The sequence below is a fragment of the Protomyctophum bolini genome (assembly GCF_963924005.1).
Source record: "Protomyctophum bolini genome assembly, chromosome: 20".
Classification (NCBI taxonomy): domain Eukaryota; kingdom Metazoa; phylum Chordata; class Actinopteri; order Myctophiformes; family Myctophidae; genus Protomyctophum; species Protomyctophum bolini.
In genome coordinates this window covers 21,659,272-21,677,934 of record NC_137881.1, presented here as the reverse complement: position 1 = coordinate 21,677,934, position 18,663 = coordinate 21,659,272, and the positions used below count along the sequence as shown (strand labels likewise).

General features: G+C 46.2%; 1 protein-coding gene across 2 annotated transcripts in view; it reads right to left on the bottom strand.

The window, feature by feature from the left end:
* Window positions 1–1,139: 1,139 nt before the first annotated feature.
* The window catches only part of camta2 (calmodulin binding transcription activator 2), a 25,104-nt gene continuing 7,580 nt past the window's right edge, over window positions 1,140–18,663 (bottom strand). Inside the window, exons 10-27 of one of the 2 annotated variants that reach the window (XM_080792743.1) lie at window positions 18,527–18,663; window positions 17,599–17,952; window positions 16,368–17,050; window positions 14,875–15,136; window positions 14,461–14,587; window positions 14,092–14,229; window positions 12,990–13,189; window positions 12,063–12,250; window positions 11,530–11,608; window positions 10,490–11,114; window positions 10,080–10,277; window positions 9,326–9,597; window positions 8,955–9,139; window positions 7,779–7,983; window positions 7,305–7,376; window positions 6,661–6,800; window positions 4,406–4,480; window positions 1,140–3,123 (exon numbers count right to left, since the gene is read on the bottom strand). The exon at window positions 18,527–18,663 is cut by the window's right edge and continues 128 nt beyond it. In XM_080792743.1, the coding sequence (XP_080648869.1) occupies window positions 3,069–3,123; window positions 4,406–4,480; window positions 6,661–6,800; window positions 7,305–7,376; window positions 7,779–7,983; window positions 8,955–9,139; window positions 9,326–9,597; window positions 10,080–10,277; window positions 10,490–11,114; window positions 11,530–11,608; window positions 12,063–12,250; window positions 12,990–13,189; window positions 14,092–14,229; window positions 14,461–14,587; window positions 14,875–15,136; window positions 16,368–17,050; window positions 17,599–17,952; window positions 18,527–18,663 (3,995 nt within the window). In that variant the 3' untranslated portion in view covers window positions 1,140–3,068. The remainder of the gene's footprint in view (window positions 3,124–4,405; window positions 4,481–6,660; window positions 6,801–7,304; window positions 7,377–7,778; window positions 7,984–8,954; window positions 9,140–9,325; window positions 9,598–10,079; window positions 10,278–10,489; window positions 11,115–11,529; window positions 11,609–12,062; window positions 12,251–12,989; window positions 13,190–14,091; window positions 14,230–14,460; window positions 14,588–14,874; window positions 15,137–16,367; window positions 17,051–17,598; window positions 17,953–18,526) is intronic. The other variant, XM_080792744.1, reaches the window with a different exon arrangement.

The following is an 18,663-nucleotide window of genomic DNA, read 5'->3' as shown; positions in this document are numbered from 1 at the left end:
ATGGTCCAGCTCACATGCTGTGTTATTAACAAGCATGCAGGTTAATAGCATCAGATACCTCACTTGACCTAGTAATAACCACATTACTGTCCAGATCAAAATAATCATCAACAACATTACTTTTAACATTTGCATTAACAGTTGAAAAGCTTGATATAATGTTCATGCCAAACTTGGGCAATAAGTCGCAGACACCCTCAATGTCTGATGGTGTTATGTTGCTTGTTGTTATGTTGCATTACTCTGACTGCTTTCCAGAAGTCAACATGGTTGTTAGTTTGAAGCTTCTGGCTAGCGTATCAGCTCTAATGGTGTTCCCATTATTCTTAATATGCTGGAGAACACATTTTAATCTAACATTAGTTTGCTTCTTGTGATCAAATACATCCCCATCAGCCAGCATAATGATCTCAGATCAGCAGCATGATGTGTCTGCAATTCTTAAACACATTCGCTAAGGCAATTCAATATTATTTAATAAGCTGTCAGTTAGTTAGGACAGCATGTCTGTCAATATCCTCCTGAGATAGTTTAGTCCAGTTTAGTTTAGTTCCCTGTGTTAACGCCATAGTGTCAACCAGGAGGGGTACATTACATCGTCAGTTAGTCACCTCCTCCTTCACATTCAATTTTCCACGCAATCTTTTGTGGCCAAATGCAATTTCCTGGGGTCTAGTAGGACTATAGTAAATATTAACTAGAAAAGTCAAGTGTGGTTGCCACAGTCGCTTACATAGGCCCTTCCCTAATTTGAAAATGTATAAACGATTGTAAAACATAGACTCACACTCACCTTTTAATTTATCTAATAACCTAAAACATGAACCTCGGTTGAAACCTTAACCTCACAAAAAAGTAGTGGTAGCAGTGAATTAGAACTCCTGAGCTATGGATTGGAAGTCAAATGACTAACTAGTGAATTGGGTTCTGTGGCTTCGTACCGCCCCTATAGTAGTAGCCTGCGGGGTAAAACAAGCGCTCCCTCGGAAATAGTCTCCTAGCTACGAACATAATATTCACAAACTTCAGCCAGTATATGACATCATCAACATGACGTCATCACAGATCACAAAACAATTAAATCCCCCCCCCCCCCCCATGAATCACCCACTCAATTATTTCCATCTTTTCTATTGGTTTATTCTCATACAAACGGTGTTGCTAGGAAACAGGTTGCCACGACGACAAACGTATAAACAATACAAATAAATAATTAACATCTTGTTGTATTTTACTCACTGACAGATCCATTAATGAATCAATCAATCAATGAATTAAGCTTTATAATCTTTATCGTAACAAACGTTTAACGCTTTGAATAATTAATTATGCAAAACAACCAAATACAAACTCATGCAAATCGACACATCAACAACATTAATAATAATAATAATAATAATATACGTGAATTTTCAGTTCGTTAAGAAACTTGTTAAGGAAATGTCATGCACTGTCCCACTCGCTGTGGTTGCCATGATGACGACACATAAGTCAACCAATCGCATTTGAGATCACTCGGAAACCCTTCTGTACTGCATTCTCACTGGTTAACAGACACACACACACACACGCACGCGCGCGCACACACACACACACACACACGCACGCACACACGCACACACACACACACACACACACACACACACACACACACACACACACACACACACACACCACATGTTGTGATAATAATAAATAGACATCCATTTTAATTATAAAGTATTTTAGAATATATATTATGAAATATCATATACTTATATGTTTGTGTGTCTGTGTGTGTGTGTGTTACACTACATTCCCTCGGTCAGTAAACTGGACACACTACAACTCCACGAGTCCATTAAGACCTGAAACACTTCTGTGTCAGCTTATAGCTTTTTAACCATTATTTTAAACTTTAGCTGTTGAAAAAAATAGCAGATCTACAAGCTCATAGCACGGAACCAAGTGCTGCACTATGAGCTTGTAGATCTGCTATTTTTGGAGAAAAAAAAACGTGAAAATCTGTGCAAATCTTTGAATATATATTATTTCACAGCAAAGCTTTTTTTAAACTCATATTTATATTTTTTATATTTGCTTCTGGTGGGGGGTCCTTGTAACAACAAGTTTTCAGATGGGGGTCGGCAGTCAATTAAATAAAAATGTGGGGGTCCTTGACATGAAATAGTTTGAGAACCACTGACCAACATATGTTTTTTCAGGAAACTGTCAGGATTTAGAACAGTGGTTCCCAGACTTTCTCATGTGAAGGACCCCCAAATGAACACTTATTAGGCCGAAGACCCCAATTTGAAAAGATATGCCAGGGACCCACATAAGAGAAGATTTTTACGGCTCTAGCAGTTTCATTTCAAGGACCCCCGGGTTGCCCTGAATTAGGCTACGGTCCCCCATTTAATGGCCTTTCTATCTCAGGGAAGTATATTTTAAAATCAAAGTTAATTTAACTCTGAGAGTGTACAAATGGAACCAAATGGACCCGTTAGACCCATGATGGTCTATTTGGTTCCTAACTATCATTTAGCTGGGCACCCCTTGGGACAGCCTCAAGGACCCCTATGTGTCCCCGGACCCCACTTTGGGAACCATGATTTAGAAGACATTATTGTAGAATCTGGTCTCAGGTCTCAATGGGGCTAGCAGTGCCGTGGGTGGGTGTCACTCAACGGCCCTGTCAGCCAATCGGTGTCCTCCATAAATGTAGGCGGAGCCGGCCGCGACTTCGGCGAAGTTCAACGACTCGTAGATCAGTCCACCGTTATAGACTCCGCCCCTTAGTGATGTCGTCGGGACGACCGTTTGAGTGACACATCGACGAAACGCAACTCATCAACTGTCTCCCCTCCCCCCTCGCTCTGATTGGTTGGTAGATAGGCAGATAGGTACTCGGTACGTAGGTAGGTAGGTAGGTAGGTGATTGATAGATAGATAGATAGATAGATAGATAGATAGATAGATAGATAGATAGATAGATAGATAGATAGATAGATAGATAGATAGATAGATAGATAGATAGATAGATAGATAGATAGATAGATAGATAGATAGATAGATAGATAGATAGATCAGGTAGTCAATCCTCGTCTCTCCAATTCTTTAGTTTGTTTTAACTCCTTTATCCTGGGGAGACAGACAGATAGACAGGGAGTCTGTCAGTCATTCACTAAAATGTTTTTCACATTTCTTTTCAAGATTTATTTGGGAGGGAGCAGATCTACAAGCTAATACTAATTAAAATATTTACCAAGCAGAGTCTGAAGAAACTTGTCAGATTCATAAGAACGGATTAACATTAACTTGTTATTTTATATGTAGCAACAGTGAAAACAGCACATTATAGGTATAAACAGTGCTCTTATTTTACATTCCACAGACATTCCCAGAAGACAGAGCGTTCTGGTGTACAGGTGTTTAGACAGCCATCTGGTTGTGTCCGCTCTCAAACGAGCAACCTGAAAGCAAACTCCACCTGCCCTTAGTGTTGTATTTAGCTGCCACTGGCAGGTGGGCAACCCTTAGTGTTTTATTTATCTGCCAGTGGCAGGTGGGCAACCCTTAGTGTTTTATTTATCTGCCAGGGGCAGGTGGGCAACCCTTATTGTTTTATTTAGCTGCCAGTGGCAGGTGGGCAACCCTTAGTGTTTTATTTACCTGCCAGGGGCAGGTGGGCAACCCTTAGTGTTTTATTTACCTGCCAGGGGCAGGTGGGCAACCCTTAGTGTTTTATTTACCTGCCAGGGGCAGGTGGGAAACCCTTAGTGTTTTATTTAGCTGCCAGTGGCAGGTGGGCAACCCTTAGTGTTTTATTTACCTGCCAGGGGCAGGTGGGAAACCCTTAGTGTTTTATTTACCTGCCAGGGGCAGGTGGGCAACCCTTAGTGTTTTATTTACCTGCCAGGGGCAGGTGGGAAACCCTTAGTGTTTTATTTACCTGCTTGCAGCTATATGTATTATTATTATTATCATTATTCTATTTGCCATTTTAGCAGTTTTGGCAGTTCTGAGCCATCGTTCTTCACGAAATGTGTTAACATGGTAGAGGGCTGTGAGGATCCCTCAAGAACTGAAGCTCACACTCATTCGTCAAAAGACCTCTGACCTTTAGATCTCCTGATGAAACTAATTGTTATGATCCACTTTCCTGCCTTTTTTTGGCCACGTCAAATAATGTTGTGGCCTTCGTAACCACTCCCCTTGAAATGACATTTCCATTCATGTGAATGGAGTGTGACTCTGGTTAGGGGACCACAGTGTTGACAGACAGCCCCTTCAGCCAATCAGCGTAACAACAAAAAGCTGGCGTCATCTCCAGTCTACCAACGCCATGAAGTCCAGCAGTAAATTTCAATGTTTATATAGCTCATTGTGTATATTGCTTATAGCTTTCTTTTTTTGGGCTTACCTGTGGCGACATCGTCGTAGAAACTTCATGATCTTTCTGGCTGCCTGGTCCTGTTTCTTAGTGAGAAACGCACCCCTAGAAAGCACACACACACACACACACACACACACACACACACACACACACACCATCAATACACTGACAAGAACTCATTACATATTCATTCAATACATACGATTAGGGATGCTCCGATCACGTTTTTGGGGGCCGATCCCGATCACCGATCTTTTTTAAAAAGATCGGCCGATCCCGATCCCGATCCCGATCTTTTTAAATATTTTTTTTAATTTAATTTTAATTTAATTTATTTTATTATTTTTTTTACTTATAAAAAACCTGGCAACCCGCGCCCGCGGTCATTTTCCGCTAGCCTGAGCGGAGCTCCCTAACCTGCTGGAGGGGCTCCCATCATCCCATGCACCCTCGAGAGAAAAAAAAAGGAAAATAAATGCAGCCTTGAGCCTACCAAATATGTTGTGGTCTTGTGGAGCTGCTTGATCACCTCCTCCCCCTCTTTTCCCCAAAAAGCCAATCCCAATAAATCCAAAAGTAGTGTGATTCTGTGTGCCTCAGCCTAATTACTAACGGATAAACTATCAGTCTTATCCGAAATCTGTCAATCTTTGTCAACTCAACACGTGTTGACAACGCATTGTAAACAGAAACAGAAGCTGTGTGTCACACCAAAAGTGGTGACTTATAGAATTCTGTAGCAACACACGTTGAGTGAGGGGGCCTTCGATTGAACAAAGGGGGCTTCTGACTGTGTCGCTTACTCGCCTCCCCTCTGTCAGAGGAGGAAGCGACGCGCAGCCGTCGGGAACCCCCCCAAACCGACTGCCCCCCCGCCCTCCCGAAAACCGTGAAATGCATCTTACTGGCTGGCTGCAACATGCACATTTCTAAGAAAGTTGTGTCAGGCCAGGGCACACTACTTGTCTAACAATTTGGATTATAGTTAGCACTTAGCTCCCTTTGCTAACTACTGGACTGGAGATGATGAGCTCTCTCTCTTTCTCTCCGTCTCCCTCCCCCGCTGGGGTGAAGACGTGCGTGCTCTTTCTCGCTCTCTCTCTCTCTTTTCTCTCTCTCTCCCCCCTCCCTCCCTGGGGTGTGTGTGTGTGTGTGTGTGTGGGGGGGGGGTATTCGTTGCGCTGCCAGTGCTATACTTCTCCATTAAGCGGTGCAGAACCGAGAAAGTGACACATTATTTTTGGATGTAAACGGCGCAGATTTTTGCTTTGGAGATCGGTTTCGCGGATCGGTGGATTTTGCACGGCCGATCCGATCCGATCGATCGGTGATCGGCCACCGATCGATCGGCAACCGATTGATCGGCGCATCCCTACATACGATACATCAAACAAATAAGACACATAAATGTCAAGTATTGATAAATAATGTACTGATATCAATAAACATATTTATCTTACTTGATGTGATAACTTCGGTAGTATTGTTGGGTGTATAGGTGCATATATACATAATACGTGATACTGAATTGCATTTTTACAGCACTTTTCCAAGTGCTCAAAGCGCTTCATATTGACCATCTTGCCAGCAAGGTGGTAACTAGGTGCAATTTCCCTTTGACAGCCCATTCATCCAAACAGAAAAGTCCTGTCTGATTATATTAAATAAACATCAAACTCACCAACATTGCAGCTGTACGAAAAGCTTGAATTGCCCTCTTTCTATCAGTGTTTGATTCGTCAAAATCCATGACATATACTGTAGACGTTATGCTGTGATGGAGTTTGTAAGTGGTCGTTGAATATCACTCAACGGACCTGCGTGCCACCTGATTTGAATTTGCACATAATGCAGGAGGCAGCAGGAGGTTGTTTTACTGAAAACAAGTGCTTCCAAACTTCAACAGCATACTTCATACTTTTTAGCTAGGCAAACTCAAATGAATTTTTCAATGAAAAAGCGCTAGGTGTACACACGTCATCGCAATCAGTCGGTTGGATTAACTCATACGGTCTGAATGTGTTAAGGTGAGCTAAATTCACTTTGCAATTTTGGCTACATGCACGTCGTTGCACTAGATTTAGACCGCAAAAATAGATGAATGAAACATGAGCATGTGTCATTGATCTTAAAGCAATATGTGTGTTTTGTTAGTGAAAATACAAGGTTCACTCCCACCCGTATGTATGACAATTTTCAGGAATCTTGAGCCCAGGCGTTTTTTTTCTCTTCCTTGAAATAAAAAGGCATGTGGTTTCCGAGGCTACATATAGAATACGTACTTTATTCGGTAACTTCGGTAGTACTGCTGAATGAGCACGGCCGCTCGGCGACTCTGCTGGAAGCGTTTCTGTTCGTAGTACGATCGGAACTTGGACTGGATCAAGATGGCCGCCTCCGTCATCTTCTTGTACAGCGCGTACTGTGGACAACAGTCACATGACAGAAAGTTCCTTATACGGTAAAAGAGTCAGCACACGCATGTACTCGCACACGCGCATGTACGCACACACACGAATGTACGCGCACACACACACACACAAGCACGAACACGCGCACGCACACAGTGACACACATAGCGAGTGCACTACAGTGACATCTAGTAGTCAGATATATTACCTTCAGTGCTATCCATGTTAGCTAACAAGAGAGAGCAGCATTCAGACAGAGAGACACAAAGCATGTTAGTTAATTTAACACACACACACACACACACACACACACACACACACACACACACACACACACACACACACACACACACACACACACACACACACACACACACACACACACACACACACACTCATGGGGGCTGTACTTCTTATTTTGTGAATATCCAAAAAGAGGGGTGAGACAAACAAAACAACCAGGTGCACGCACGCACACACACACACACACACACACACACACACCCCCACCCTACCTGTTTGTACTTCCTGTAACATCTCTGGATCACGGCTGCAGCCATGTCCTGTTGTTCCTTTAACCTCCGACCCTGAAACACAAGGTCACAACCTTTAACCTATGACCCTGAAAGACACACACACACACACACACAAAACCCAAGGACTGTCTAAAGAGGACGAGACGCGAAGACCGTACGGGCGACGCCATGGTGCTCCATGGAAGGAAAGAAACATGCGCAGTTGAGACCAGGAAGTTTATACATGCACACATTTGGGCATGGTAGTGCACTACTTAGTTACTTTCCACCACTGCTATAATGTACCTTGTATCTTCTGAAAGCTGATTGGATGACTGTATAAAGTACCTTGTATCTTCTGAAAGCTGATTGGATGACTGTATAAAGTACCTTGTATCTTCTGAATGCTGATTGGATGACTGTATAAAGTACCTTGTATCTTCTGAAAGCTGATTGGATGACTGTATAAAGTACCTTGTATCTTCTGAATGCCGATTGGATGACGCGCGCCGCCTCGTAGAGCTCACGCTGCTCGCTGTCGGTGAGCGTCAGCAGGGCGAAGTCTCTTTCCATCCTCCCATTGGACGAGGCGTTCAGAAACTCCGCCCACGCCGCCGAAGAGGGCGGTCTTAACCTCTGGAGTGCCAGGGCGCTGAGGGGGGAGGGGGGGCACACACGCCTGCACACACGCACACACACACACACACACACACACACACACACACACACACACACAGACACACACACACACACACACACACACACACAATTTAAACAAATCCCATATGAAAATATCCTATAAAACGGGGTCATATTATATTCAAGGTCTAGAGGTTTTTATTTTACATGTCATTACACATCCAGTACTGCTGAAACCAGTGTTATGAATCGAGCATTGAAGCAACACAGGCGGGCAACGAACGTCTACAGCTGTGATGTAAGATGGAGGAATGAAGGACGTGACCATCTCCAACAGAGTGGTTCAAAAGATGGCCGAGTTAACCAAACAACAGAGAAGTTATGATGCCTTCTTTATTCAACTCCAACCAACATGGGCTCGCCATCACGAGCGAACTTGAGCCACGTGAGACACACACCGAGCGAGCTACAGCGAGCGAGTTGCCGTGTCGAACGTTGTGAAGTTTGCTAGAGTCGACTCAGGGCCGTTTGACTTGCGACCCGATAGGCAGAGAACAGTAAATCATGTTCTGGCGAGAGTGTTTCCCCCCGACTGCCACTCAAAGTGGCTACTGGCCAAACACAGCGCGTTCTTGCACAACCTGTGTGGGACAACAACGCTAGGCTGTCTCACCCTTTAACCTGTCCCCCTATCAACATTGGCAGGTAGGAATTAACATTACGGTACATGAGAGGCCTATAGCCTGACTGTTACTGGTATATAAGAAATACCAAAAGACTACGGTTTATTTTCTTATTTAATTCTTTATTTTTTGTTACTGTACTGCTTGTTTACTCTGGTACCCTATTGTGAATTTCTAAAAGACACACCAGTATTAGTCTACACTCTACACACATATTAGTCTATACAAATAATAGGGGGTCGTCTTATAATCAGAGTCGTCTTATATTCGGCACAATACGGGTAAATATTTGGCCCAGGTAAAAAATTCTCTTCAAAGTAAAAGTTACCTGGGGGGAGGGGCCAGTGAGTGGGTGTCGACCGTTTCCAGGTAGGTAGCCAACCATGGGTCTGCGATTGCCGTATTGTCCCGCCTCTCTCTCAGTGGTGACTCCGCCCCTCTGGGGAAATCCTCCTGTTTGATTCGCTCGGGCGTGGCCTCGATGATCTGCTCCGCCAGCGTCGCCATGTCAACCTGGAAGTGACAGTTCGCTGCTCATTTACATAATTAAAATCCGTACCGAATTATTTTTGATCAACTCTAGACTGCCACCAAAAACCTCCGATGCGGTTTCACACTGCCGGTGCTTACACGTGTGCTTGTGTGTGTGTGTGTGTGTGTGTGTGCGTGTGCGTGTGTGTGTGCGCGTGCGGTTCTTACCTGCGTGGGTACGTTCTCTCCCTCGTTCTCCTCGTTCTCTCGTCGGTAACTCAACAGCTGCTCCTCCAGCGACCTCGGAGACAGAGGACGGCGGCCCTGTGGGTGTGTGTGTGTGTGCGTGGAGAGCGTGGAGTGTGTGTGGGCAGGGTGTGTGTGGTGTGCGTGCGCGGAGTGTGTGTGCACGGTGGGGGGGGAGGGGTCGTCGTTCTCGTAGTCCATGAGGAAGAGAGGCGGCGACGCCCTGTTTCTCCTGGGGGGCGGGGTCACGCCGCCTATGGTCAAAAGAAAGAACACGATGCAGAGGACGTTACTTAAAGTCAACGCTAACCTTGAACCCTAGTGTCGTATTCTCCTAATGCTATATAGAGGAACTACATCTCCACAAATCCCATTAAGGAAGCTGCCATTTCCCGTTCATATATTTTACAACATCTTTACATTTTTTATTTCCATTTCTTTGAAGCAACAAGCTATATTATGCTTAGATGGTCTATATTTAGACGGAACGGAAGTGGGGAGGAGGCTCCACTTCCGCTTCACATTTTGCTCATGATAGAGCTTCCGTTGTTGTATGACGGACGCATTTGAAAATTGCGAGAGGCAACAGTCTGGCTAATTGACTCCAACTATGGATTACATGGACGATTTTAAAAGCAGAGTTTTTGGGCAAATGCCCAGCAAATGGCTCTCATTACCAACGGTAAAACGTTCAATCAATCAACGAAGCCAGCATCCATCAACAGCGGTTACTCACCGTGGTCACCTGTGCCCAAATCCGATTGGCCCTCATCGTCCTCTGAGCCGGCCCAGCCCTGGTGGGGAGGGGGGAGGGGGGACGAGGGGGAGAGGGAGGGGGAGGTGTCCATGGGGGCGGGCCCACTGGAGTAGGCGGAGCTTGGCGAGGGGGAGGAGGGGTCACCGGGGGAGGGGAGGGAACTGGACGAACTGAGACCTGAGAGAGAGACAGACAGAGAGAGAGAGAGTAAATAAGTGCCATAATCCGATGAATCATTTTTAAAAATCGCTACTTGCAGCCCTAATTGTATATATATATATCACCACATAATGTTATATGTTACATCAACAAGGAGTGATGGGCGATCAGAAATGAATTTAGTTTGGGCAGGTGGAAAACAATAGTTAAACTGTGTGTGTGTGTGTTACCTGTGTCTGGGCTTGTAGACAGCGGAGATGGAGACATCTGCGGCTGCGGAGAGACGGGTGTGTGTGTGTCCCTGACTGGTGTGTGCGTGTCTCTCACGGGTGTGTGTGTCTCTCTCATGGGTGTGTGTGTGTCCCTGACCGCCGTGTGTGTGTCTGTGTTTAGCGGCAGTGGCACCTCCGGAGTGTGTGTGCGGTGAGTGTGTATCTCCTCGGGCGTGCGTTGCGCGTGCGTGCGCCGTGTATGTGTGCGCTGTGTGCTGTGCACGTCCTCTGGCGCATGTGCGTGCGTGCGCTGTGTGTGCACGTCCTCTTGTGTGTGCGTGCGCTGTGTGTGCACGTCCTCTGGCGTGTGCGTGCGCTGTGGGATGTGCACGTCTTCTGGCGTGCGCTGTGTGCTGTGCCCATCTTCTGGCGTGTGTGTGCGCTGTGTGCTGTGCGCATCCTCTGGTGTGCGCGTGCGCTGCATGTGCAGCCGCTCCAGCGCGCAGGCCAGGTGGGTGTGGCCTCGGGAGCGCGCCACGGCAAGTGGCAGGCGGCCCAGCGAATCAGGAAGGCCGAGAGCAGACGCCCTCCACAGGTACAGCGTCTCTGCCGCCCCCTGGTGGCCTAGCGCACACGCCCACATCTGGGAAAAAAAACACACGTACACAACATTGTACACAACATGGCAACATATAATACATCAACATCTGGAAAACACACGCAACGTTAAGTCAGTGGTTTTTAACCTTTTTCACATCAAGGTCCATTATTTATTGGTCATTTGAGCCACAGACCATTATCATTATTATCATTTGATGACATTTAGCCTCTCAGACCCAAAACTAAATAATATTTTGTTAACGTTGGATATGATTTTGTCCACAATTCCATGCTGTATTGATGTTGGTACCATAAGGAGAGATAACAGGCTAACTCAAATCAAAATAACAATTATTCTATTCTCTAATTGTGTAGACTTCTTGTAAATTAAGTAATGCAGTAACCAAATGGACCCTTTTCTACTCGAGATATATATATTGTGTGTGTGTGTGCGTTACCAGGGGGGTGCAGGAGAAGTGGTCTACGTTCAAAGGGTCCACTTCCTGTTCCAACTCCAGACTGTCGCTGTTCACACTCCTACAAACACACACGCACACGCACACACACACACACACACACACACACACACACACACACACACACACACACACACACACACACACACACACACACACACACACACACACACACACACACACACACACAGTTATGGGAGAAGTTCATGTTTGAAAGCAGCCTACAGATCGGCTAAAGCAGGCTTACAATATTTTGGGTAAGGTAAACTCATGTAAATTGCATAATAGCATTTTATGTAGATATAGCACTCTATAGTGTATACAGTACTTATACTCATTAATTGTACAGATATTCTACTTATATTCTACTGTTAGACTGATTATAGGTTCTTCTTGGTTTACTTTCTATGTATTTGATGTATTTCCATGTGTTGTTCTTGCTTACTGTAAATCACTCTGGATTAGGAGCGTCTGCTAAATGCCTACATTGTAAGTTGTAAGTTGTGTATTTGTACCTCCAGTACTGCAGTGTGCGTATCAAGTGGGCGTATCCCTGCGCGGCAGCGAGGTGCAGCAGGGTCATTCCTCGGTGGGGGGCGGGCCCACGGAGCCTCTCAGTCACGCCCCCTCCTCTCCTCCAAGCTCCGCCCTCTATCATCCTCTGACACACCCCCACGATCCTCCTCTCAAACCACTGAGACGACTGACAGACAGACAGACAGACAGACAGACAGACAGACAGACAGACAGACAGACAGACAGACAGACAGGCAGGCAGACAGACATAGAGACAGGTAGACAGACATAGAGACAGGTAGAGAGACAGACAGGCAGACAGACAGACAGACAGGCAGACAGACAATGTAATGTAATTTCACCAAATTGACATGAATGAATCCCAGATTGAGTTTTTGTTCAAAACTGTAACCACGGCTCATAACTAAAGCGTCACCACGTCGGTGGTGGTTACAAAATGTCAGTTTCGGGTGACTTATAAAAAGATGGCGGCTAACATAGACTAGCCAATGAGTTGTTGGTCCTTAAAATAAAAGATGTCTGGCTGAAATGATCTGGACTGAATCAGAGAATCAATCTTTATCGTCACATCACATTACAAGTAAGGTGGGTGAAAAACGTGGTTGTGCACTGCAGGCTCATCATGGCAGTTAAAAAGAGAGGAGCTTAAAATGCATAATATGACGATTCTGGGTGCATTATCAATAAAAGGTCATGAATGAATGTATGCAAGTGTATAAATAAAAGGAGTCCCTGTTAAAACATGAATCAGTTCAGTCTGTGCATCAGACGTAGCTCTTGTTCAGCAGTCTAATTGCTGATAAGTAAAAACTGCTCAAACGTCAGGTGACTGAAACAATTGTGGCAGTAAAATGTGTGTGCCTCTGCATGTGTGTGTGTGTGTGTGTGTGCGCGTGTTGCCTCACCTGGGTGCGGTCTTCAGCGGTGTGCGGGGGAGGAGGAGGAGGGGGAGTGGCCATCTGGCAGCCATTTTGTTGCGTTTGCTGTTGTCGCTGATTGTTGTTGTTGTGATGATTCATCTGAACCATCCGCTGTTCCATTTGTTCCAAGCGCTCCAAGATGCACACTCTGAACTGATTGTCTAGAAAATAAAATATAATAATATCTGTAATATAAAATATTATAATGATTCATCTGAAGCATAGCACAACAACGGTGTGAAACAAACCCCGGAAGTAAAATGGTTAAGAAACAAGGCGTTCCCTACCATCCAATGACAGCCAGTCTAGCTGACAGCATGTGTTGATTTCGTCGACTAAAACTATGACGAAGAATATATTGCTGCCAGAATCAACACTCTCTAGGGGCGCAAGGTGGCACAGTTGGTAGTGGTCGCCTTACAGCTAGAAGGTCCTGGGTTCAATTCCCACAGTCGGTAGTGGTCGCCTCACAGCTAGAAGGTCCTGGACGCTGTGTGCGCTGGGGGTGTGTTCTCTCCTCCACGTCATCAGTGCCCATACCCGAGGCAGCCTTTCTGTGTGGAGTTTGCATGTTCTCCCCGTGTCCCCATAGGGTAGGTACCCTCACAAAAAACAGGCAGTAATCCTGGTCTCTAAACTACCTCCCCCATGAAAAGAAGTAGCTTGGACTCCTCATGCATAGAGAGAAGCATGAGGTCAGTCCGCTGCCTCCCCCCAGGTTGGCAGAGGAGGTGTAGCAGTAGCACCCAGGATTACAATTGATTTGATAATTGACACTGGGTGAAAAATGGGTTGCAAAATCGTGGGATAAAATTATTAAAAATCACACCCGTGTGAACTGAGTGGTGCAACTCCCCCCTCTCTCTCTCTCATTAGCAGGCAACTGCAGCAGTGCAGCACTCTCTCTCTGTTTCTGGCACAACAGCGCACAACAGCGCCCCTACTGGTACTCATTCTCGTGCTCATTAACGTCACATAGGTTAACCACACATAGCCTATAGGCGGGCGGACACGGACATTGCTGGTTGTAGGAGTGGTTGCACCACTCAAAAAAAGAAATCAACAGGAGGCGGGTTTTGTTTCTTACCATCCAATGAGAGCCAGTCTAGCTGACAGCTCCGCTGTAAGGAGGCGGAGTTTCGTGCTCGATACTCGAACAGAACGGACGAGGATACGCAGCCCGAAGAGTCTATGACACGCAGACACACCAAACCTGCTGAGTGAGCTGTGCACGCACACGCACACGCACACACACACACACACACACACACACACACACACACACACACACACACACACACACACACACACACACACACACACACACACACACACCAATGGTGATTTCTCTGCTTTTTCAAAACTGCTTGAACAGCTGTTCAAAACTATTCATCACAATCTAATTAACCAATATCTAATTATTTTGCCATGACAAACAAAGATGTAAAACACATACCAGGACAGTAACACCTCAGGACTCCAGGCTGGATGAGGGAGGCAGGAACGGCGCTCTGATCGAACACGCTGGAGTAACGCTCCGAAAGCTCTGACCACGGCCCTGTTATGAGCACCTTGACACCTCCCTACCCAAACACACGCACACACACACACACACACACACACACACACACACACACACATCTATAAATGCACCAAGTCTCTGTCTGTCTGTCTATCTGTCTGTCTGTCTGTAATGCACGTAACACGAGAACCGTTAGCCCCCGACTTCAAATGCGACACACACGTTCCACACCACCGCAGAGCTCACCATAATCAAGGTCTAGTCAGCCACGGGCGTGAAAATATGCCTGCTTAATCGCCCCTCAACTTGTGTGCAAACTATATTAATAATAACAGTTATTATTCTCACCTCAGGGTAGGACCACTCCGGCGAGAAGTCGGTGATGGTCGCCAGGCGGCCATCGGAGGAGGAGGGGGGAGGGGGAAGTGGGGGGAAGGGCAGGAAGGGGGACGGCGGGACCATGTAGCGAAGGCCCACCCCCATCAGGCTGGAGGCGGGGCTGGGGGCGAGGCTAGCACCTCCCTCGGTGATGAGCTCAGAGATGAGGTCGGGGAACTGGCTGTCGAACGAGATGTCGCCCAGATTATGCTCCTCCCCTCCTCCGCTCGGCCTGTCAGTCACCATCACAAACATCTACGTTGGCGATTGATTGTTGTCACACAAAACTAAAACTAGGAATACACCAAATGGGAAATTCTTGGCCGAAACCGAATACCGAATATAGAAAACAGTGAATAACCAATTAGCCGAATATGATCCATATTATATAGGCGCTATATCATTTATTTATTTTAAATTACGGAATATTCGGCCGAATAGTTATATATATATATATATATATATATATTCTGTGCATCCCTAATTGAAACGATTTAATTGTGTTTTTTTTTTTGCATTGAACATTTTTTTTTTTTTTGATTGAATACTTTATTAGGCAACATAAATGCAAACAGCACAAAGTACAGTCATGCATTTTTGTCCAAAAAAGGATTTCACCGAAGAAAGACCTTGCGGCCTTGTTTCCATTCGGGTCCTATCCACTCACACATGACATGAATAATAAGTTAACACAGTAATAGTAAGTGATATAACAATAATAATTTAAGGCAACATATACATTTCCTCTAAACATGAAATATACAGTATTTACAGGTTGGGGCCGAAAGTTAATCGGAAGGGGGATTTCTTTCGCACAAAAGCGGCTGATGCGATCACCTCCTCTCCCTTTGACTTGCTGACAGGTGAATTTTTAGGCCTGTCTTGAAGGAAGCCAGTGATTTGTTTGTTTTGAGCGATGAGGGGAGGGCATTCCACACCTGGGTAGCAGTGCTTTGAAAGGTGATCGTTGTTCACGCTCCCTCTAGTTTTATGGCTGTGGGTGTTGCACACTTTTTTAAAGTAATTTGACAAGTAAGTGGGTACTGGGGGCATGGAGGGTAAAGTTGCATTTACAATTTTGAAAGTCAGGCCCATCTTTAATTGCTTGACTCTATCTTCCACCCTGAGCCATCCTATGCTGTCAAAATGCTCCGCATATAGGTGGGTCATGGGTCCTAGGAAACGTTAGAACGTTACAATTTGTATTTCTGTTTGCCATTTAGGCTTCATAATCACAAATTGCACATAGGGGCAGATAAGATAAGACACAAGCTTACACATACAAAGAAATCACTGACACATTTAATATATTTTTAGCGGAGATAGTTGATCCACAAGCTGATCCACAAGCTGATCTACAAGCTTACAACACAACACGATCTGCTATTTCTGAAAATGTATGGACATTTTTCATCATGGAAACGATTGACAATTATGCAAAAATAATTGCGACTGTTGCTTACCCTCCACGCTCCACACCGCTAGGCTCCGCCTCCGAGTGTGTCGTGTCCATGGGCGTGTCCTCCCGGTGGTCGTAGCCACGCCCCCTCTCCTCCTTGACACGCACGGCGGCGGGGGAGCCGCCGCTGGGACTAGTGCGGACGCTAACGCTAGCCCCGTTGACGACGGTGGCGGGGTTGGCCTGGTGGCTAAACAGGCTATTGGTAGCGTTTCCTAGGCCGACCACGGCCCCGTTAGTGTGGGTGGCGCCAACCAGGCTAGTGCTCCTCGGGTTGACCGTGGCAGCCGGGCTAGTGTGGCTGACGAGGCTAGTAGTGCTAGAGTTCCTCAGGCCGCCGATCGCCAGGCTGTTAACGCCGTTAGTGTTCCTCAGATTGGCGGCGGCTGGGTTAGCATGATGGACGCTAGTAGCCAGGCTAGTGTTAGCATTCCTAGCATTGGGGTTAATAGCGAAGAAGGGCGGGAAGGGCTGACTCGTTTTCTGCCTCTCTCTCTCCTCCCTTCCCTGATTGGCTGTCGGGAAAGACGGCAGCGGGCTCTGTTGTTGACCGTGTCCTGGCAGAAGCGTCATGTGATTGGCCGGCTGCGGCTGAGGGGGCATGGCCTGGCCAACCAGCATCAGAGAGGCGGCAACGCTACTTCCGGTCTGTTGCCCCGGCGACAGCAGGGATGGGGCGGGGCTTTCCTGAAAGAAAACAGTCAAGAAACTTTTAATTCAATATTTAAGATAATAATTACTTAAATGATAGTCTTGGGCCCAAATATATGATACATTATCACATGTATAATGAATAGTCTTGGGACGATAATCGTTATTATCCTTTATCGTGATAGAAAACAACAAAAGGTTTATCGCGGATATATTAATTTATGGTGAAATTGTCCTGCGTCATACAATATAGGATGAATTAGTTGAGCTGCAAATTCACACTTCAACCCTTTTATAGATGAGAAAACACTTAAACCCTTTTATAGATGATAAAACACTTAAAGCCTTTTATAGATGATAAAACAGACCTGTAAAGAGCGCATCTGCTACGCTCTTATTTCACAATTATTATTATTATTTCTCAATGCAGCCAGATAATCAGTTAGTCTATTTGACATGAAAAAAACAAAAACAAATAAAATAAATACATAAACAAAAATCTTTGTGATTCTATCCTAATATCGTGGCATTAAAAATCACGATATATCTCTGAATCCCTACTATTCACAACAGAAAAGACTCACCTGGAGTCGGGCCTGCTTGCTTCTCTCCTCCCCCAGAGGTAGAGGTCCCGGAGGCGGTCCCAGCTCCACACAGAATGACATGATTGGAGGTGGAGGAGGGAGGGAGGGGCTTAGAGAGAGAGAGAGGGAGGCAGCGGGTGGAGTTTCGGAGAGAGATGAGGAGAGAGAGGAGAGAGAGGAGGGGGGCGAGAGAGAGAGAGAGGAGGAGGGAGGGGAGAGCGAGAGGGGGAGTGGCCGAGGAGGGGAGGGCGAGCCGGTGGGAGGGGCCGGCGGAAGAGGGGAGGGGTTAGAAGAGGAGGGGGAGGAGGAGGAAGGGGTGGGGCTTAGCGGAGGCCCTAAGCCGTACGTCTGGCCCTGTTGATTTGATTAGATTTTGTTAGATGTCTAATAAGTAAGAAAGAAACGAGTTACATCATGCAAACAGCTGCACCAGAGAGCTCCAGACTTCCCTGTCCAGAGCAATATTAGTAACTTCCTCCTCTGGGATCCCGAGGCGTTCCAAGGCCAGTTTGGAGATGTATCTCTCCATCTGATCCTTGGTCTGCCCCGGGGTCTCTTCCCAGTGGGACGTGCATCGAGGACCTCCCTGTGGAGACGCTCGAGAAGGCATCCTAACCAGATGCCTGAACCACCTAAGCTGGCTCCTTTCCAGGCAAAGAAGCAGCGACTCTAAACCGATTTGCGTGACTGTAAGGACTAAACGGAAGTGGGGAGGAGGCTTTATCGCTCACTCATGATAGAGCTTCCGTCGCTCCAGACTGAATGACGGCAGCATTTGAAAATTGTGAGAGGCAACAGTCTGACAACGCGAGACTAGATGGGAATGGACTTTGCTATACGCTTCTTAAAAAGCTTACAGAGGTACACTGGGGGCACTGTTGATAATATAGAAGTTATGCACCAGCGGTTCAGCTGTGGTTGTACTGACCTGTTTGGGCGAGTTGAGGAAGGAGTCCGGGTCGAAGGTCACCGCCGCCGTGGGGGTGGGGGGAGGAGCAGGGGCAGGGGGGGGAGAGGAGAGGAGGACTGGGGAGGGGAGGAGCAAGGGGAGGGGCATGATGGAAG